The following is a 22,739-nucleotide window of genomic DNA, read 5'->3' as shown; positions in this document are numbered from 1 at the left end:
CTATATTGCCATAACCAATTCATTCTCCAGCCTAGACTTAATTACTGGTTATGCTCTGAACTGAAAGTTGAATAAACTGATTCAGGCTTTACAGCCGTTCATCCCTTCACAAATTTTAATCTGGGCTAAAACCAGGTATGTTCATTAATTATCCTAAAAAACAAACAAAGGGAAAAAAAAACCAACCCATAAACCAAATTAGTTGTAAACATATGTGCACAGAGTCTTCCCTCTCCCCTTAAGGACATCAGTTTGGGTGAGAAACCAACACTTTCCCTGTGCAAACCAGGGGTAAAGACATCTGCAGCAAAGAGAGGAAAGTCCAAAAGTCCTTTTTATGACTTAAATGCTAATCTGACTGGTAACTCAGTCTGTCTCATTAGATATTAATCCTCCCCTTCACAGAAACAAGCTGATTAGCAAACGCCAGTGTAACCCAGCATTAACCTTGCCACCACAAGAAGAAAAATGGCAGGTTCCTCTCTTACATCTTGACTGTTTGCTGGGTAAAATAAATGACCACCTTTCATTTGTATTAGAAGTTGACTTGTTCTCAAACAAAGCAAACACACAAAGGACTTGGTTGCTTATTTTACAGCACTGTAAAAGCACGTTTTACAGCTGTGTTGCAAGCAATCTGTACTCATTAAATTATCACTCTGACAGGCTTCCTGTGAAAAGCTGTCAAATGCAAACATTTTTCACAGACGACAAACCATAGTTTGCCAGTGCTCTCCGAGACTCTGCTATCCAGAGAGATGTCAGGCTCGCTTTGGCTTCTCGGTTATCTGGTTTAAACTCACAGACCAAAGGGTGGCCCCCAGACAAACAGACAAAAGCAAGCAGCGCACAAAATCAGGAAACGTTTCACCAATGGATCCCCAGAAGCAGCAACGTGGTTTTCGAGCAAATCCAGCACATCTCACCTGCCTGGTCTCCAAGCTTACAGCAGAGCACAGAGAGATGTTTGGGCTACAGGGATAAGTTTTGCCATTTTGCTGGGTCTGATCCTCACAGGTGCAGGTCACAGGCACTTGCCAGCAAGGCTGTGGCACAAGCTGGGACACAAGTTGCAGGACAGACAGCAGACAAAGTGCTGAGAATGGACCAAGCAGCAGTGCTTGGGTTGCACAAAATTAAGGAGCAGCATCCGAGCAGTCAGCATCAAGGCAGAAATCTCACAGAAACAGAGGCTGCTTTAGACAGAAATCCTCCACAAGCAGTGTTCACGAAGACCCACTTTTGAGCACCTACACCGATCTCTCTGTGTTTGGTACCAGTGTTATTCATGACTTACTGAATGCTGCAAACTGTAAGGAGGTGTATAATGAGCTGTCATCTCCCTAAGAAATGCTGCCTTCCCAACACCTCATACAATCCTTGTAAATTTATTTCTGCTTGCACATTTTCCTACTTTCCCCACCTCAGCTGAGACCCACTGATGGAAAACCACCTTGTCACTCAGGAAGGTGCCAGGAGGAAGGGAGCAGGGCTCAGTCATGCCAACCTTTGATGGTCCCAGGGCTGCCATTCACAGAGATATCCTCTGGCAGCAGTCAGAAAATCTTTTCTAAAACCAAGATGAAACTCTGAAATTTGTAAATAAATCCTCTGGACTCCATGGACTTTGCTGCTCAGAGGAAGATGACATTTATAATGCAATTAACTTCTCAGGATAGAAAAGGATGTAATCTGCAGACAGGCAATCTACAGCTCTGGGCTATGTTTATTCTTTTAACACGTTTGAATTTCAGTGTAGAATTTCAGTGCCAGCACTCAGGGGAAAATCTAGGATGTCAGGAAAAAGTAAGAAAGACTGGACATGACACATCTGATATTTCTGTAATAAGAGTCCTGGAGGAAAAGGAATTCCTGCTTTTAAACAAGCCCTTCCATAAAACAAATTTCCACAATGGGAAAATTTAACCACAGTTACTTGGCAGTTTCCTTTTTCCAGGTAATACAAGCAATCACCTGCTTGCAGCTTGAGGGCAGACAAGCCCTGCTGGTAACCCAGCACCTCTTGAAGGTGCTTCCACATTACACCAGTTTCCACAGCCAGAAAAATTCTAAACAACCCTCCTTCCAAGCTGTGGATATGTTAGCTATTTGAAGAAACAATCACTCCACCCACTGTAGGGCACAGGGCAAATTCCACCTACAAACCATAAATCCACTTCCTTGGACTCTTTTTTTTTTCATGTTGAGTTCACAGGTCTCATCTGAAAATATCCTCAAGGAGGAACGGATGTAACATTTTCCTATTTCTTGTGCTAACATTTTCAGATATTTAGAGTGCGATTTTCATATTAGATGGCTTTTGATGGGGAAAGCCCTCTGCTATACAGTACAGCCCTACCTAAATCAAAGGCAGCTCCTGGAGATTAGAAGAGCACATCAAAGGGGCACGCTGCAGTTCACCCACAGCCCATTTTGGCATTTCCCTACAAACACTGGTAAGGAGAGCAGCCCCAATCCAGGAGCCCTGAGAGCTCAACCCAGAGCTGCTCACCCTGGAGTGTGAAGTTTTGCTTTGAATTTCCTCATTGTCAGGGATGAAACGCACAGGTGCCCCTTTGTTGGCACGTGTGTCCTTCCAAACCAGGGCTATGCCACATGTTTCCCTTCCCAGCAGCTTTCAGATGTTCTAAATTTCCCACGCATCAGGTTAACTTATTTTATAGCCACGTTTTCAACTGGCCTTAGAGTTATTCTGATGAAGATTTCCGAATTAACCATGCAAACTGGTAGACGTGCAATTATTGAACACACCCTAAGAAACAAATAAAACCAGATTCAAGCACACGGAGGGAATATGCTGTATTTTTATGGGCACAACTAATTAGTTTTAGATAATTTGCCACCCGTACTTTTCAGGTATACTTTTAATATGCTGTCCAGATTATGATTAATTAAGGACCGTCTGCCTTAGCGAAACCTTTAATTTGCTTGTCTGTATAGATAATGACGTTTTCTAGTGTGTGCAGCAGAGTGCTGCCACAAAGAGATTAATTATATTTTCCCATGAATTGGTTTACTCATAAAACGTGCATAGCAGCAAGATGGATTCCCAGGCAGACACCCTTGTCCAAGCTGCAGCATAGAGGGGCCAACCCCATCCCCTCACATAGGTGCATATATATATATAGATAGATAGATATAGATATAGATATATATATACACACACCCATAAGTGCATCTGTGAATGCAAAGCCCAGCCTACAGCTCCTCCGATGATGCACGCAGAATTCACATCCGATAGAAAGGTCTTGGGAAGAAAAGGCACCAAAGTTTCACAGTTTCAAAGCTGAAGCTATCCACAGCTATGCCACCTACCCCAAAGGAAAAAGATTTTTTTTTTTCCTAAACGTGCCTCATTACTTTTAATACGCTTTCACTTCCTTTATTACATATATCACATTTGTAATTTCCACCAGGGAAAAACAAACCATAGCTTAACAACTTTTTTCCAGAAGTGCTGAGAAACCGATGAATACATAGTGTTAACACATTTATTGAATATGAACTCAGGAAGGGCAGGGCAAATCCACAAGCTGTTCCTCTGTCCTGCTTTCAAACATGTGTTAGCACTTAGTGACATGGGAAGAACTCTTCCGCATAGTAAGAAGAAACACAGGCTTAAATCACCAGTGTCACAGAAACAGCCATGATATGTGAGCCTCAGAGAGCTGGGAGGCACTGCCAAATCTCCCAGAACTTTGCTTAATTATTCAAATGCTTCAAGACAAAAACAACTGGGACACAACCTCACAGAGGGGAAAGAAAAGTAATAATTTAAAAAACAAGCAAACAAAAAACATTCCTAGAACTTCTTGTTTCTGATGGGCCCAAGAACATTCGTGCGTACCCCAGGGCTGGCAGGAACTCAGAGAAGCTAACAGCCCAAGAGCAGTGCTGTCACACAGTGATCAAACTCTGTAAACGAATGAAGCAATGAAAGAGGAGGAGAAAAAAAAGCACTACTGTCTGTGATTCAAGAAGCAAATAACAGCACATCATGTCCTGCTCCACCTAACACCTATCCTAACAATTAGGAAAGCAGAAGTGCTCCAGTCCCTTCTTCGTGCATCCTGAAGGACAAACACAAGCTTCATATCCTCCTCACCTCTATTTCTAGAGACCTTCCACGCTCACACTTGCTGCTCTGGGCCATCCATAGAGGTTTTATCCCCCAGTAAAACACCCTTCATCCCAAGCTCCCAACCCAGCAACCACGACTCGACGCCATCTTCCCCGTCACTCCTCCCTTACTGCTGCCTCTCCTTGCTGCCCAGTCTCCTCCTGGCTAATTTTCACCCCACCCATTCCCCTGTTACTTCCCAGCTGCTTTAGAACTAGGTCCAGCTGGTACCAAAACACCAACTTCCCACCCCAACAGAGCAAACAGCAGCTGTGAAACTTCGAGCTGCATCCTGCATTTCTTAAGAGCACTCAAGGGTATTTGAGACATACATCTTTTTCTAAGTCTCCCTTCCTACAACTGCTGTTGAAGAGACTGAGGAGGACCTGTGCTGCTGAGTATTTGACAGCTTTCTCACTCCTCTTTCTCACTTCTCGCTCTTTCTCACTCCGTCTCACATTGCACTGAGCTCTCCCAGGCAGAGCCAGTGCTCTTCTTCACACAGTGTGCAAACAACTGGATGCTAAGGTACGTGTAACACTGATAAGGCAGCAGCAAAAGCCAGCTCCAGGGGAATATCATGCAATCAAGCCCACTGCAAGAACCCTAAACGCCACCAGCTCCATCAACATCCAGGGAGCAGCTCCTGATACTACACAAGCAAAAAGAGTCTGCACAATCGCTAGGTGGTTTCTTTGTGCAGGAAGGAGGAAAAGAGAGTTAATTTTAAACAGACAAACAATAGCTCATTGACAGGTTGACAGCAATTAGTAACCAGAGAACGCCAGACATGTTTCCTGTAACCAAGTATAAAGCGTGCGGCCCACATCTTTGTCTTTTGACAAAATAAAAGCATAAGAAAGGTTTATCTGCAATCCTAACAGCAGAACTGCTTGCACCTGAGATGGCAGAAAGAAAACTGACCACACAGAAAGTGGTCTTGCCCATAGCTGAACCCTTCACTCACTTATAGAAATCTCAACTTTTTCCCCTTCATCTGTGGGGCAAGAGATTCCCTCTACATGGGGTTTCTTCCCCCAGTGATGCTGTGACCTCAAGATCTTTCTGGGCCTCCCAAATCAGAGATCAATTCCCCCTCACTGTTAGCTCAGCGTTGTGAACCTTTCAAAGAACAAGAAGAAAAATCATAGTGTTTTTTTGTACCTTTTTAAAGATCTCCAGATGGAAAGGAGCCAGCTACAAGAAAAAGAATAAACAAACTTCCAGGGCAGAGAGAGCAGAGAAAGCAGACAATTTGCTTCATTATTGTTGGCGTGAGTGGGAAAGTGCAAACAAAAACCCACAAGTGGGATTTTCTAAAGGAAGTGTGTTGGTGGTTGCTCCCTTCTGCTTCTCCTAAATCACTCCATCTGTACCCCAGACAAGCACAAGTCCAAAACCAAGTCTGAAGGACCAGCTCTCAGCAGGAGGCAATGTTTCTCATTGCAAAGCACGAGGGATCATCCCACCATTCTCCACCCAGGTTGGTATGTGAGGTTTTGTGACGATCCTTTCTGGAGAGAAAAGAATGAGGCTGGTCGTTCACCTACTCTTGAGTGGCAGCAGATAGACCACTCTGCTTTGTCATCTGTATGTTAATGCAACTCCAGCAAAGCTGTCAAAAATTTATTCAAAAAACACACAGCTCTTGCACAACAGGCATTAAAGGTCCACTGCATCTCCAGTCTCCCTCTGCACAACTCCTGATGCACTGGGATCCTCAGAAAAGCATTCTACAGGTACCAAAAGGATGAGGTAGCCTGGCACAAGAGCAGGACAAGGCTCCACTTCTCTGCTCTTGCAGGCAGTTTCTGATAAAAGAGTTAATGTGACAGTAAGGTCCCAGAGGGCAGTTATTTTGGTCAGGTGTAGCATCCTGATTATCCGCCAAATTCTAACTTTAGGAACCAGACAGCCACAGGGTTCATCTTTCACTGTTTGTCTCCGCTCTGTCCGAAGCAGTGGGAAGGAGACCACCAAGATGGAGGACAGAGAAGAAAGGCCTCGATTAAGGGAATATGCCTTTCCTCTTCCCTTGGGATGGCAGCTGGTTCTCCTGCAGCAGCTGCCCGCACCCAGTGCATAGTGCAAAGCAACACAAAGGCTGTATGTGAGCTACCCATCATCTGCAAGGGGACAATGGACCAGGAAAGTTATGTCCCACTCCCACCTCTCTAAACCTGCGCCACATGCAAAAGCCCTGACCTACATCCAGCCCAGAAGAAATAACCCCACTGAACCCAACCTGTGGCCCCACATGCCCCTTGGGGACCACTGCCCAGCTCCTGCTGCTCGGATTCGCTTTCCTTCCGCTCGTTGTCCCACAAGGGTTTCATTTTACACTTTCATATTTGTTTTATCTTTGATACTAATGGAAAAGTCAGGGGGCAGCGGGGAGGAGAGGAGCAGAAATGGGACACTCAGCATTTAATAGCTTCCCAGATGCCGGCTGAGGCTGAGAAGTTTTGTGCAAATCCTCCTGTTGCTGAGGCACAGCGAGCACCAAGCCTGCTGCATGTTTGCCTCTTGGACATAATATTCTTAAATATCACTGGAGGCAAAATCTTGCTCATCTTCCTTAAATACAGAGCGCTCAGAAGAAAGAGACAAAACTTGGTTTAAATGCAGCAGCTTGCTAAACTCAGAGGCAACAAACCAGCCAGCATTTCACAGCAGTCATTTAGCAGTCCCTCTGCTTACAAGGGCTTTAGAAATTTGTTTTCCCCTCATTTGCTGTGCAGTGAACCTAGAAAACAGAATTTCTCCCTAAAAAAGGCTTGGTACAACAGTTGTGTCTTCTGAGAGATTCAGAAGGCGTCTTTAACAAAAGCAGACAACCAAAGAACAGCTTATCTAGGAAGAAACAGGATAGCAGAAATGCTAAAGGAGAGTTATCTGCTGCTTCCTGCCCTGCTCCAATTCCTCAAAACAGCTGAGCCCAATTTCTGTTCTGGCATTCACCTCATCCTCCCAAAACCACTGCCCCCAGCATGGAAAACTTCAGCCTGAAAGGTCAGTGGAGATGAAAGTTCAAGCTTAATAGAAGGGATCAAGCATTTAAACAATCTTAATGTCACCATTAATCCTTCTAAAATTATTAATCCTTAGGAGAGCGGAGGGGCACTAAGCGGTGAAGATGAAAAAAGGCTGCAGCCACTGCTGTGCCATGAGATGAGGTCACACTGCACAGCTTCACAGCTTCCTCCGTGGCAGCTCAGGACAGACACCACATCAGAGCACTCCTCCTGCATCCCATGGCTATTGTCATATAGGGAGATGCTTATATGGCCAGGGAACATCACCCACTAGTTTCTCAGTGAAACCTGTAAACATGTATCTGACATCACGTATATTAGAAAAACAAAACCAGCAAATCCTCACCTTAAAAACATCTAGCAATGGAGAGTCCAACAACTCCCAAAGCACATATTTTTTATTAAAAAAAGAATTTCCCTTATTGCTGGAAATGTGTACCTTTCTGCTACGCTGAGGCTGGGCTAGGTTTAAATTACAACAGGAGAAACCCCCAGGAGCATGCAGAGCTGTGCTGTAAGCAAATATTTAGACAGGATATATAAGATACTGCACTCCAAAGCTCCAGTCTTCTCCCTGTGTCTGCAAACCAAACACACACAGAAGAACCTGGCGCTGTACAATTACATAGGAGAAGCTGAAGTGACTTGTGGCCAGCCATTTGAGAACTGGTAATCAGGAGCTTGGTGTATGCTCCTGATTAAGAGGAGATAATCCATTGCTGAAGCACACGGCTTTGGTGTCAGATCAGAGCAATTCTGGCAACTGTTCCAACATCACACAGCGCTCGAGCAACAGCTGATGCAAAACGCTCCCACAGCAACAGGGCACTGCCGCCTCCATCCAAGGACTGTCCTTTTACAGTGGCAACTGCTGCAAAGGTCAAGCACATAGCAGAGGCAGCACAGATCTGCCTCTTCTCTTGGACCTGAATGTCAAGGCTAAGAGATTAGCAGCCAGAGAGCCTGCACCAAAGATTTCCAGAGAGCTGGGAGGTCATGGTTTGCTTCGCGCTGTGAGGGAGCTGCTTCCTGGAGTGTCATCGCCAAACACAGCGATGTGACCCTGCAAGGGGAGTCACTGCTCCATTTGCTGGGAGTTAAGTGAATTTAGGTCTCTGCAATAACTCATCCTGCCTTCAGTCCAGCTTCACAGTGTAGATGATTTCCTGTTAAGCAGAGGAGGATGTATGGCTTGTATTCTGTCAGCTTTATTTTCATTCAAATGGATCTGGCTACTGGTAATGAGGCAGCCCTAAAGAGCTCCAAATGTTAAAATAGGAGCAAGGGGCCATGCAGAGGAAGAGTTTGGGGGGATCGTATGCTTTTCAAATCTCATCCCCAGAGCTCAGGGCAAATACATGGGTCTTGATCATCTCCTCCCCTTCTGAGTTGGACGTGTTGCATCCAAGCAACTGCCAAGCCACCTTCACCAGCTTTGTGTTCCAATCACCTTCCTCTTTCCAGTTATTTCAACTTATTTAAACTGAAAAAACGTTTGGAGTGCATCAAGATTCAAAGATACACCCAAAACACAATCACAACAAACCAGGAAGGCATCTTAAAGCAGTGTTTCTCTCAGTCTCCATTCCACCCACAACTATCATTAACTGGTTGTGTAAAGGATTAAAATGTGTCTTTGCAAAGCTTGTAAAAGACAGGAATGCCACATACTCAGGGCAGAAAAGTCAGACCAACTCAGTGAGGCGTTGGCAAAGTGGAGAATTGATCCAGAAAGAGTAAAAGGAACGCGCCCCTGCCACAAAAGGATATTTGACAAGAAATCAAACATGCAAAGCAAAAAACAGAACATGTGTGACCAGATTACCAAGCATCAGGATTGTAGAAAGGAAACAACCACCACAAACAGCCAATCAGTCTATAGGAGGCAACACAAACCCCCAAAACCACCACAGCAGTCCAAGCACGGAGCTCCAAAAACATGCCATTTTTTTGCAGGGAATCTTGAGGGAGGGAAAGGACTGAGAACTTGAGAGGAGGACTGCTCAGCCACCATCACCAAACAGCACCCTGTGAATGGGGTGCAATCAGCCTCCAGGTGACTTGGCCAGGGAGAGGGAGGCAGTCCTGATTAAAAGTCTTCCAAGAGATAAACAAGGGAGGATGGGAATCAGTTAATTTCTGCTTCCACCCCAGGTAAGATTTTAAAAAATGCCTAAATCAGTTCTGTCTACAGCAAATAAAGATTTAGATCTGATATTAACAACTGCTTAAAGACGGGAACGTCAGGCTTGGGGACAAGCTTAAGAAGTTGCTAATTCTCCTTTATTAGTTTCAGAAAGGGCAGAGAAGCACGCTTCAGGGACAGGCTGGGCACAGCAAATCTAGCTTCCAGGAACAGTATCACTCTATCTGCTTCCAAATTTGCCTTTCAAGGACTCCCAGGATTAAGATCAGAGGAGCCACAGTGGTGAGAGCAGCAGCAGGCACGCTGAGAGCTGCTGATGGCAGAACCACGCCGTGCCAACAGAACAGCTTTGCAGGGCTCCCCATCAAAGCCCCCCCAGACTGAAGCACTGTGCTTTGAGAGGGATCCAACTTAGCTTAATACCCTCTTCTTGTCACACAGTCCTGTGGCCATAACTCACCATGAAAATGAGAAGACACACCTGGAAATACATCTACACCACGTCAGGGATGCTAATAGAGTGAACCAAGCATGCCCTTTGTGTTCAGTGCAGCATTTTTAAGAAGCCTCGTTGTTCATTAAAGGTGAAGCAGATGCTGCTCCTCTGGCCTCTTTCAAAGGGCTTATCTATGGGCTGGATTTCATTAAGTGCCTTGCTCTGTATTTAATAAGCTTGCAAGTCTAGACACTTTGGTTCTCTCTCTATCACCCCTTTGGTGTAGCAGCAGGTAGAGACAACAGAGGTTTAAGAGGGAAATACTCAGCTAGTAGATTTAGATGCTATCAAGAGGGTTGCATAATTTCACTTTGACTCACTGCAATTTCATACTCGGGGACTTTTTCCTTCTCACAGGTGCCAACTTCTTTTGAAGGAAAAGGGCTGCTACTTGCTGCAGCAGCAAAGAGGAAGTCCCTGGGAGGTTCAAGGCACAGACTTCAGGGTGTTGGTTCACGTGGATTCTCCACTAACAACCAAACAAGGGAGAAAAAAACCCTGGAGAACTGTGCATTGGAATCACCCTCTGCTAACAGATGGCAGTGATGCAATGGACACAAAGGATGTCCTGACAACCAATCCAGTCCACATAACTCATCAGATATATTCACATGCATCTAGGTGTCACCTCATCCCCACAGCCAAGAAGGACAGTCCTTCTTGCAGGAGCATGATGCTGGGCACACAGTGAATACAGGACACTGGCACAGGTGACTGCCAGCTACTTCCATAAGGATTTTCTTCCATCAGGCTATGAGGAGAGCACAGCCGTCCTGCTGATTGGAGGGCAACAATGAGAAAAGACATTTGCTTATCAGTCAGCAATTGGTGTCACTTGAGCGATGGGAACTCAGCCGAGACTTTGTTCACTTTGCTTCTGACCCTGCATCACACTTGAACCCTCGGTTTCCGCACAAAGACATCTCTGTATTTATTTATTTGCTGCTCTATTTAGCCCCAAAGGCTAAGTGAGCTGATACAAACCCTGCTGGTTCATAACAGACTGGAAAAGATCTGCATTTTTGTGGATTGGGGCTGCAAGACGTGCATGTTACAATCACATGCACCACGGGGATATACAAACAAACTCACTGCAATCTAAGTTAACAGCAGTACAGTTTTTTGAAAGATTAATCAGAAAAAGATCTCTCTTTAGAAAACAAACAGCTGTAATCAGCAAATATTTCTTTCACATGGGATTGCAAAACAAGCCATGCGCTACCCTCGCCACCAGAGCAATGAGTCATGAACTTCCCCAGCAAAAGGGGAGGCAGAGCAGAACAACTGCACAGAGAACAACAGGATGGGAATTCTTAGCATTTTATGCAAAGGAAAGTAAGTTCAAGGTCTCTGCACTCACCATCAAACTTCTTGTATCGGGAACTAAACATAGTTTGTAAGTGATTGCTAAGCTCTACGACGGCGTTTCTGAAGTCGTGTTTGCTCAGTTGACTGTATCTCTCTTCCATTTCTTGAGTGCAGCACGTGTAGGCTTGTGAGCAGACTTTCAAGTGGTCGCCTTAAAAACAAAGAAAATACTCTAAGTTAGAGGAATTCCCTTTGCGACACAAAGAGGTCAGTGTGCGAGGCCCCGTGGTGGCACCGTCTCCAGGGAGTTTTAATTACTTTCAGTTCACTCAGTTAATACATAATACACCACATCAATGACATTGGTCCTTTTTGAACAGAAAAATCCTTTTTTCCTTCTCCTTCCCTTCAGTTATCACTGAAGTATTCTAAGAATCAAAGATATCACTGATATGAAAATAAACTTGTTTTATGTAACTGCTTGTGAAAAGACTTTACATTTCCCAGCTTTTAATTTTACGGTTTTCTGTCATCATCTTGGGTGAAACTGTGTTTGTTTTGCAGAATTCAAACATATTTTTCTTCTCTCACCCTAAAAGATGGCTCTCATAAAAATCTTATGGCTCAAGATTGCTTAGCCAAAGGAATCGTAAAGGGCTCCAGTATCTTTCTTACCCCTGAGTGCCTCAGCACAAGGAGGCAGATGGTGAGAATTCCCCCGGAGGTCCAGCAACAACCTCCAGCACTGCTGGGACTCACCAAGACTCACCCCAAGAGCTGCAGGGCAGAAAGAATCACTACATACCTTCTGAAGAGCCACCCAGACTGCTAAAGCATCGGAAAGGTCTGCAGTGAACAAGAGCTATTTCTGCTCTATGCAAAACAAAGACAGATTGTGATCAGTGCAACCAGATCTGGCCCACAACTGCACGATTCGCCCAGCTACCAAACCTTCACACTGCTGTGTGTGACTTTCTTGCCTAGAGACCACTCTCAGGCCATTTTTCAAAAGTTAAAACCATACATATTAATTAAACACACACATTCCATCTCTAAGACTGCCCTCTCCTAAACAGCTTTCCTTTTGTGCCATGGGATTTGTTTGTTTTCTCAGACATTACAGAGACCTTGACCAACAGATAATTCTGCCACAACTAATTTATTGCACGAGACTGTCTGCTGCTCCAAGTCCGGTACAGAGAACAGCCCTGCTTAGACAGCCTTCAGAAAACAAAGAAAAAAATTCACTGTCTCCTTAGAGACTCTTTTTTTCTCCCTTTTCGTTTTACACACTCCTTTTCCTCCCAGGAACACTTCCAATGACAAGCACACTGCACTAGGACTAAGACACAGTGCTCATGATACCTGGGCATACAGAGCCTGCCTCCCCAGCAAGCATTCAACCAAGCAAGTCCCTAGGCAAGGCCACACTATTTCACTTTGCATCCCTTTTGCTCCACTTCCAATAGAGGGCTAAGTCTCCTTGACACTACAGAACACAAATAAACAGCAGCAAAGTGATAATTCCTGCTAGAGCAACAGCTAGACTTGAGATGTCAAAACTATTTAATTTTAAAACACTTGAATTTTTATTTTTTTTCCTAAATTTCAGATGGAAATATTTTACCTGACATGTGCTCCATGATTCCTGTACCATTTTCATTAAGCACTTCTTCCCTCGGTGATTACAATTTACATACTTGTAATTCTTTTGTGTTGGAAGGGCAAACCTCTACCCTACTTGGCAAGCTCAAGCCTACTGTCAGCGGGATTTCTTTTCCTCACTGCACTTCAGAGACACTTCTGAAGCTGTCCACAAATGCCTTGGGATCCTCACAGCAGTGATGTCTTAACAACTACCGCAATTTATTGATTGATTAAAAAAAAACCAACAACATTAAAATCCATTAAAAGCCCAGCGTATTTCACAAATACAAGGAATGTTTTTGTATCAGTTTACACTACTAAACTGAAGTTAACATCTCACCTATCTGACAACGCCTTTTTCTATTAGATTAACCTGCTGCTTATTCACCATTGTAACAACTTTTGCCTGGGAGGTTATAAATAAACCTAATGTTGATCTGCCTCTGAAAAAGAATTACTTTGTTTTATATTTCAGAGTACTGAATCAGGAGCTAACATTTCAAAGCAAAAACGTCTCTCTTTAATCCCTTTTGTCTCAGATTTGCACGGTGCTTCTCCAGTACACACTGCAAAGCCAGGCAAGGGGAATAGTACTGATAGGATCTGCACAAGCCTGATTTACTATTTGGTTGATCATTAACAAATTACTCTCCAGAACGCAACTCAGGCGTTCAAAAATGAATGACCAAGCAATCTAATTATGGAAGATATTTCTCGGTCATGTCAGCACTATGTGGTCTTGGCTTGTGATCAAGAATTAGCTCTGTCTGGAGCTGAGGAGCTCCTGCCACTGAGTGCTAATGCAGGGCAGGATGCACTGTGTTACTCCGTGGTTAAAAAACAAAAAACAAAAAAACAAAAACATGAAAGTTTAAGACTGCGGGCTGCTTTTATTGAAGCTTTACTATGCCACAATGGAAGATGCCACTGAGAAGTCACTGAAGCCCATGTTTCCCATGGGGAGGGTTGTCCCTTAGCACCTCCATATCACTGACTGAATGAAACATCAGGCACTGGTACTTTGTGAGGAATCTCATTTCTAGCTCTCGCTTCACACCAGCTCGTAGGGCTCTCTGCTTTCTCTACTTGGGCAGCACCCATACCCATACACAGGGCTCATTCCCATGTGCTAGTTTGACCCAGAGCACAGCAACCTGGAGTTCAGACCAAGACACCACTCCTAGGTCCTCCTGCTGGCAGCCAGAGCTCCTCTAAAGAAAGGAGTGAAAAACTAGGTATTTAGGCCCACTTAAGCAGACATCTAATGTTTATGTATATTACATAAAGAACACTCATTGTGTGTGCTCGCTGTCAAGGACACATTTGGCAATAATTATTTCTCAAGTTGATACTCATCAAACAATGCCCATACAAGGCAACCCTTCATCTACTGTTGAGTGTTAAAGACTCTGCAGCTTTTGTAATTTATCACCATATGAGCCCAGCAAAATATAACTCTGCCACAGCTTCCTTTCAAGTTACGCTTTTATTGAATTGTTTGCAATCATCACACTGGGGGCTGTGTGGCAAAAAGAGCTTAAGTAGCAGAGAACTACTCTAAATATCGACTGCACATGTACACCATACCTGCAACTTGTCAAGGACTTGTGGCAGATCTTTTCCATAGCCTGTCACAGCAAGACGTTATATCTATTTTATACTACACACATATATATGGAGAGAGAGAAAAGCAATGGACCAAAACTAGAAGAGAAGCTTGCTCCTTAGCTGGTTAGTAATACACCTCTGGGGAATGGAATGGTTAAAGGCAGAAATGCAACAGTACACCGTGTCACCATCTGCAGATCTAAGGAAATGTGCTCAGAAAGGTAATCTTGCAAACTTATTATTTAAGCCATTATAGAAATACCACATTTAGCAGGCTCTAGGCACACGAAGTTTCTTCCAAATCAAGCAACTATTACGCAACATGTTGGAAAACATGTTTTCATCAAATGAGTAACTGTGCAGTACGAACTCAGGGGCTCCATTATCTCGAAAAGCAGCTCCCTTCACCAAACAATTTTCCAAGACCTTTTCAAAATGTTGTTTCTGGACTTCCAGGCTAAACATGCCATTCCCACCCTGCTCCTTGTTGCCCTGACCAAGTACTTCTGGCTGCAAAAGCAACTTTCAGAAGCCATTAACTGGGAGGCAGAGGGGTGTTACCTCTTGAAAAGTCTCCTGTGCACAGTCTAGCCCTTCATTGAAGCTCAGTCAAGGAGCCAAAAGCACTTTATGGTCAGAGATGTTACTGTTGGACTTGGCTCCTGTGTGTGAAAACCCAGGCTGGTGGAGCATTTGGAGCCTCCCCTGCTCCCCTCCAGGAGGGGCACGCAGGGCCACCAGCATCTCAGCTCACACCCCACCACTGCCCCTCTGGTACACATCAGCTCGTGTCATCTTTAAAAGAGCTTTATGACTTCCTCTGAATCTACTACAAAAGGAATCCTGGACTGTAATGCCGGACTCTAATCCGATTTCACACTAGACTTACATTCTAATTATCACAGAATATTAGGCTTCCACCCATCATATATAATTGACATGCTACAGAGGCTTTACAAAACCCCCAACAAAGATGACAAGAAATACTAGCATCACCCTTGAACACAGCTCTGCTGCTCCAGCCCTACTTTAACAAGGGACAAAAAGAATAAAGAAAAATGTGAGACTGTGATTGTCTCCCGTGGAGTCATGGAGAAAGACAAGGCTATCAAACCATCCATCCAACCTGACCACCTCTAATTGCACCCAAAATACCAGAAACCTCCCAGTTTTCCTGGCTACAGGAGCAGGGGATGCTCAGCACCTGCAGAACAGCCCATAACGCCTGTGAGCTGTCGGCACAGCCACACAAGAAGGGGTGTGCTGCTCCATCACTGCTTGTGATGCTTTTAGATATTTGCTCATAAAAAGTGCTACACAAACGTGGATAGCATCTTGTCACAGTAATATTTTTAGGTGAAATTATACTAAGTTTCAAATAGTAAAAGGAGGAAAAAGTCCTGCTCTGGGCAATGCCTGATGCCCAGAGCAACCCTGCTGCCCTCTCCTAGGCTGTCTCACATATGAACAATGTTTGAAGGCACACTTGTTGCCTGGCATAAGCAGCAAACTTGAATTTTGAGTGGATGGCTCTTATCTGTGCTTTCCTCTTCCACCAGTTGGTCAGACTTCACTGCTTGCTTTAAGGCAGTGCTGCTTTGGCACTTGTGTTTATTTTCCTATGGAGAATACTCCTGCAGAGATGGTCGCGTGCCAGGAAGGAAGAGATGTAAAACAGCATTGAGATTCTGCTAACAGAGGCAACGCATCCGCCAAGGGCTACAGAATAAGAAACTTCTGAGCGGGTCTGTCCAGGCTGGGACCAACAGACCACATCTCCTTGATGCTCCTGAGCACATGGTGCTATTTCCATTCCAAGTCACAGTTTCAAACACAGCTTGCACACTTCAACCAGAAGTGCTGCATGCAGCCACCTCCCCACATCTTCCACATCGAGCCAGGAGCCCTCTATCCATCCAAACATTGTAGCTGCAATGTCTGCCCTGTCTTCCAGCCACCCCGCAGTTTTTAAACCAGAAGCAATGCTCATGCACAGTCATCTGTGAGAGCTGGTTATGGAAGTAGAGCAATTTGGCAGTGCATGCCGATGTGCAGCGTATTTTACATCCCACTCAATTAGCAACCGTTTTATATAAATGGTTTATTTGCCTTATTAATATTAAAGCCACTTGTTTCCTATGCGTTTCCACTTAGGTTATTAATCAATGCGTGTTTCGGTTTTTTTGCTGATTACTCTAATGGCACAGAAAAATTCCCCAGACTCACAGAGAAAGCTTATAATATTGAAATGATTTTTTTTTTTCTTCTTGCAAACATGTCAAGCAGTCAAAACACACTCTTTGATACCCAAACCAAAGCCCTTTCACCCATGCTTAACAACAGTGAACTATTTTCAGTCAAGCTTTACTGCATCTGTTAACTCAGCTGCTAATCCATCTCGCAGGCGTGGGGAATGCCAGCACACACAATACCTCGTCGACATACCTCCCTTCAACACAACAAATAATTCTAATTATTTCCACCGCGCGTACCTACAGTTACTTAAAATATCGTACACAACCAAGGTCTGTCTGGCTTTTATTTTTCCATTTTGCTTTGCTGACAGCTTCAGGTTTGCAAATTTACTGCCAAGAGGGCCAGGGACCGAAAAGAACAAGAGAGATTTATGCGTATGTGTGCACATTAAGCCAAATGCACATTAGGAGCCTTGATTTTTGTTCAGGAAAGAGCAACCTAGGACAGAAAGAGGTCCCTTGCCTTCCAGCCATTTGAGACCCAATGTTGATGGTCATACTCGTCTTCTGGTCAAAGAAGCATAGTCCTGAAGCATAGTATCAGTAAGATTGGAAAAGACCTCCAAAATCACCAAGTCCAACCTCAACCCACCCCCACCATGCCCATAACCACATCCCTCAGTGCCACATCTCCACAGTTCTGGAGCACCTCCAGGGATGGGGACCCCACCAGTCCCTGTGCAGCCCTGTGCCAGTGCTTCTGAGGAGAATTTTTTCCTAACATCCAACCAGAACCTCCCCTGGCACAACTTGAAGCCAGCACCTCTTGCCAATTGCACCTGAGTAATCAGTATTAAACTAATTACAGGGTCGTTCAGGAAGAACCCAAGCCTAAGCCAACAGTGAAGCCAACGTGAGCGATTTCAGGGAATCCCAGGCTCTTAATACAGTTCTTAAAACCAAAACAAGATGAAAGCCTATTGCCCACCTCATCTGCCCCCAAAACACCAAGAATTAACCTCGCTTTGGGCAAGAGTGGGGCCCTAGGTGTAGCTATGGAGGCTCCAGAAGGCTCCAGCCCTGCACCAGCACCATCAGCGAGCCCTCCAGTCATCTCCAAGAAATCTGCTGACCTGAGGAATAACATCGTTGTTGTTTCATTTCCACACTGACTCCCTCCCAGGCAGGGTGGCCCGAATGCTGCAAGGTTTTACACCCTGGCAAACTCTGCTGTGATAGAGCGCTTTCATTTCCACAAACAGGATATTGAGTCAATTAGTGGCACACCAAACGTAAACCAGACAGATGAAGATAATGCATTTCTGCAGACATCAAAAGGGAGAGAAACCACACAAAGACCTGAATATACAAATAAGGCAAGAAGAAAAAGTACATAATTAAGCATACTATTTAAGTAAGCCTGGAGAGCAAAACAGCACTGCTCAACTGGAGGATTCTCCCTGGCTCCAGCTAAAACAGAAACCTTCAATGAAAACCAAGAATTGTTTCTTAATTAAAAAACAAAACCAAAAAAACCCACTTCACACTGTTGAGGGAGAATCTGGGAAATGCAAATTCTCCTTATTATCACTGAATTCCTTAGGCATGAAATTGTTTTCATAATGTGCCTCTGCATACGTGCCTTAAGTGAGAAACAGTGGGCAATTTGTGATGAAAATTATTCTTTTTTTGTTGCTCTTGTGGTTGGCTTTTTTGTTTGCTTGTTTACTTCTCACACAAGGAGAATGATGCACACAGTGCACAGAAGATCCATCCCCAGGGCTGTCCCTGTCCCTCCACCAGCATACTTGTAACAGTAATGCTGGGTACACTGAAAGCCAAAAATGAAGCAGTCACGATAAAACCCATTAAAAGCCTGCATACAGTCAGCAATCAGACTTTAGAATACAACAGAACTTGTCTAGCGGATTTTACAGGGATAACATGCACTCCATCACCATCATCCCCCCAAAAAACAAAGCAAACAAACAGAAAACAATCACCCCAGTGAGAATAATTTCATGCAATTAAAGGGGAAAGAAAATCCATTTGGAACAGCAAATACACAGAATTACTGAAGCCTCAGGCGCAAGGAACAGTAAATAGAAGAGATCTGGCTGGGAGACAGTTACTTTCTTTGTAAGACTTTTCATTTTTTCCTTAAATTCCCCAGCAAGAAAGCAAACAAAGCCAAAAAACTGCTCGTTTGTTTTTTTCCATAAAGCTTCGGGATATTTGCCAAAAGGGCAGCTTTTTAACCCAAACGGATTCTGCCACAGACACCGTTATGTGAACTGGAATATTTTTCATTCCTAATAACGTTTTCCCGTGACACTTCCAGCTCCTTTCCTCCCTCATCATCCAGACCCACCGGCACGCACCTCCCGGGATGCTCACCACTCACAGCACAGCACCACACACGCGCAGGCAGCAGAGAACAGCAACACACCGGGCACTGACAGAAAGGGTTGGTTTTTTTCTTCTCTTTATAAACATATTTGATTCCAGCTTCGATGCACAAAACCACGCTTCAGAATCACACAGTGGCTTCTTGTGAGATGTACCCAACCTGGGCTGTGCCAGCAGCACGGTCATCTGCTGGCTCAGCTCAGCTCCAGCAGTGTCGTGCCCCTGTGGTCAGCCCCCTACACCCTTGAGTGCCACAGAAAAGCTCAAAAGAAGCAAAGGGTTGCTGTTTGCAAAAGCAGAACAAGCATGCATCGTTGCCCAAAATGCAGCCACCGTGTCCATGTGTTGAATTGCACCAAGAGGAATGGAAGTGATAACAGTATGGAAGCCAGCAGCTTTAACACAAGCAAAAACCTAAGAAAGCTCCAAATCATAAAGATGTTTTTAATCCCTTAAGCAAAAAAACAGAGTTCGTGAAATTCAGCCACCATTTCCTGTTTTTGACTTAAAACTGGACTTTATACAAACAATTGCATAATCTATAAATTGAAAAAAGGTTAATTAACTTCCACAAAGATCATTCAGAATTTCAAGACCTACAATAGACACTACAGAACTTGCTGCCATTCTGGGATAGACTTTTTTTGGAAGAAGACAAAAAAACACCCTCATATCAATTGCACAGCATAGCACTGAAGGACCATATACAAATCCAAAATCCCCACAGAGTGGCAGGATGATGCTCTCCATCCATGAGGATGCACTCCTTCTTCCTGCCTTTCACAGGGCTGTTTTGGGGCAAGGAGGACAGCAAAGGCGAGCAGAGGCTCTGCACAGAGCCAGGGCCAACCAAAAGTTACTAGAGACATGGAGTGACCCATGTGCCATTGACCACCTCCACCTCAGCACCCAGCACCATCCTTGCCGGGGAAAAAAAAGTGATAAAAAGCTCTGCATCCAGGAGAAACTCTCCATCTCCTCTGTCTGCAGAAGCATCATTCGTTTTCTTGGGGAAAGTATAAACAAAAAGACAAAATGCTTTAAGGCTTGAAGTATAGTCAAGCCCAGCTATAACCTAACAACTGCCCCACGCTAGGAAATGGGGCACTCTGCCCTGCTGCCACTCATCTGCCTCATCCATCAGAACGCTTCAAAGAAGTCCAAATCATGAGCTTAGAGCACTTCTGTCCAAAATGGTTGAAGTCCAAGGACCAAGGAAGAATAAATGCACTTAGGGAACGCTGCCCACCTACACTCGCAAATCCCCCCTTATTCAAGCCAAGAGAAACCAGTGGCCTCTACAAGGCCAGAGCCCCCATCCTAAGCTGCTAGGGGAAGTAAGGTCTCCAAAACATCTCTGACACCATGATGACATTTCTCAGAATGAACTCACAGGCATACAGGGTCCATCAGCCCATCCTATCGGCACCAGCTGAGGCCTGGCAGGCAGGGATGTCACCTCCCTGCACAGAGCAATGCCAGCTGAAACAGAACCCAGACATGGTGAGAACCACCCATTTGGAGTACATTTACCAGCAACTGCAGAAATGCCTGCTCCAACACACTCAAAGCCTTTAAGAAGGAAGAACTACCCCTTTATTTTATTTTTTTCCAATCCTCTACTTTCCATTCCTTCACACAGAGCGCAAACCAACCAAACCTACGCACATCCTCCACGAAGAGACCGTAACCACTGAATTTTCCCCTTGCATCGCTCCCCATTTGGCCACATCCTTCCACCCCCTCGCAGAATGGGGCAGACAATTAGCCTTAATCCTCGTTAGTTCTGTATGTTTCCTTTAAATCCTGTTACCGCATTCCTTCGTGCAAGCAAGCGCTGTCTGAGAGCAGGAGGCTCAGCCTCCTCCGCCCGCAGCCTGACCCCTGGGTCCGACCCGAGCCCAAGGGCTGCAATGCCAGCAGACCGAGTGATCGTCACTGATTGCTTCTGAATCAGAAAGGCAGGTGTGAGCTGAGAGCACAGGGCAGAGGTAAATGAAAACCGAAGGCAGGGAGGATTAAAAAAATATATATAAAGATTTGCTTCAAGGAAACGTTCTCCTTTGCCACTATAGGAGACAACTATGAAAACTTGGTCCAAGGGAAGCGTTTGAAGTCTAGCTGCTTTCATATGCATAACATTTGAGTCACTCTGCCAGAGGAGAGCGGGGCTGCTACGTTAATTTATTTTGGAAGTTTATCCAAGCCGCTGGTCAAAGATAAACAACACGCTGGGATGGGAGAGAACATCAGAACTGGGCTGCCCGAGCAGCAGGGAACTTCCACAGCTTTGATAGCACAAATGCACGAGATGGTGTCAGCACGACCCAATGCTCCATCCCAAAAACGAGAGGCAAAAACAATGAGAAGGTATTGCTTTTCCTTGGGAGGCATTCTTGCTATAAAATGTCATGCAGGGGATTCAGCTTAAAAATTTCAAGCACAGTCTAGGCATTTAGACCCGACCCATTAGTGGCCAGCTGTTAATAGGCTGAAGCTGTAATTACTCCAACTGGGGGCTTTCTGGTGTTTCAGCCAGTACTGTGAAATCAGTATTACAGCTGCTTTACTGAGCTATTGCTGCAGGTAGGAAGCACGTTCCAGCCCAAACACCCTGAGAACCAAAAGTAAAATTAGACCTTATCAGCAGCTCTCCTCCTGAAGCCAGTAAGTGCATCATTATTCTTAAATCTGCTTCCAGGGGGGACATGGAAAAAAGTTAACAGTAACGTGCCTGAGAAGTTACAGCAAACACTCAGCACTCTTCAACGTGCCCCAGGAAAAGCCTCTCTGAAACTGAAGTCTCACAGAGCACAATTCCTTCACGAACAGCACCCGCATGTCAAGACTGCAAATTAGCCCTCACAGGCTGCCCTAATCCTTCCCATTCAAAGCTTAAGGCAAGAACAAGAAAAATTAAAAATAAAACAAAACAAAAAAAGCAAAAAAAGAAAGGAAAAAAAAAAAAAACACAAAAACACCAAACCCATACAGTTCCTTGTGAGAAGATTTTCCTGGATACCACATGGTTAACATATTGCCCAAGTGGAGACACACCCCAGAGGAGCGACGATGCTAACTTGTGGTACTTCAAATAAATCTGAGCCAATCAATCTGGAAGGTCTGTTTTCTATTTGTGGGTTTGGGTTCGCTGCTTTGTGTTTCTTTTTTTGTCTTTGCTGTTTGTTTGCTTTCAGTTTGGCGGACCTTCCCTATTCTAACCTCCAAAACCCAACATGCCACGCTTGCTGGGAGGTGATGCACAACGTTCATGCGATCTGCGTACTCAAACTGGATGATGAGGAGTCTGCCAGCTCCTAAAGCATGGCCACAGCCTTCCCTCACTGTGACAAAGGCTTTGTTCCTCCTCCAAATGCCACTGCTTTGATCTTAAATGAGCTTTCTTGGGTGCTGGATGGCCACGTGCCCACAGCATGGCATCTCTTCGGTACCCTCACCCCTCAAGCTGAATTATCCACCTCTTGTGCAGGTCACCAAGAGGCAGCAAACACGCTTTACCAGATGTGGGTTTTATCACCACAGCTCCAACTACTCTTTTCTTTACAGGACTCCTGGTTTTTAAGCTTTTATCAGATCACTGTGATTACAAAAGCTTCACTTACGTGCTCAAAAGCTCCTATAAAACCTCTAGTTCAAGGTTTATTTGGCCTAGGTGTTTTTCAACTTGGAGGGACGACTTACAGACATGAGCAATTTGTCCGTGTGCTTTGACCACTTGTTCAGTGAGCTCAAA

The 22,739-nt window shown here is 44.7% G+C and overlaps 1 protein-coding gene across 1 annotated transcript in view; it reads right to left on the bottom strand.

The window, feature by feature from the left end:
• GPC4 (glypican 4) overlaps window positions 1-22,739 on the bottom strand; it is a gene marked incomplete at both ends in the record, with an annotated part of 60,097 nt that overhangs the window by 23,316 nt on the left and 14,042 nt on the right. Inside the window, 1 exon segment of the mRNA XM_079541994.1 lies at window positions 11,179-11,337. Coding sequence (XP_079398120.1) covers window positions 11,179-11,337 — 159 coding nt within the window.

The sequence above is a fragment of the Tetrao urogallus genome (genome assembly GCF_951394365.1).
Source record: "Tetrao urogallus genome assembly, chromosome: 13".
NCBI classification, from domain to species: domain Eukaryota; kingdom Metazoa; phylum Chordata; class Aves; order Galliformes; family Phasianidae; genus Tetrao; species Tetrao urogallus.
Note: the sequence above shows the minus strand (reverse complement) of the source record. Positions and strands in the feature narration are given on the sequence as shown.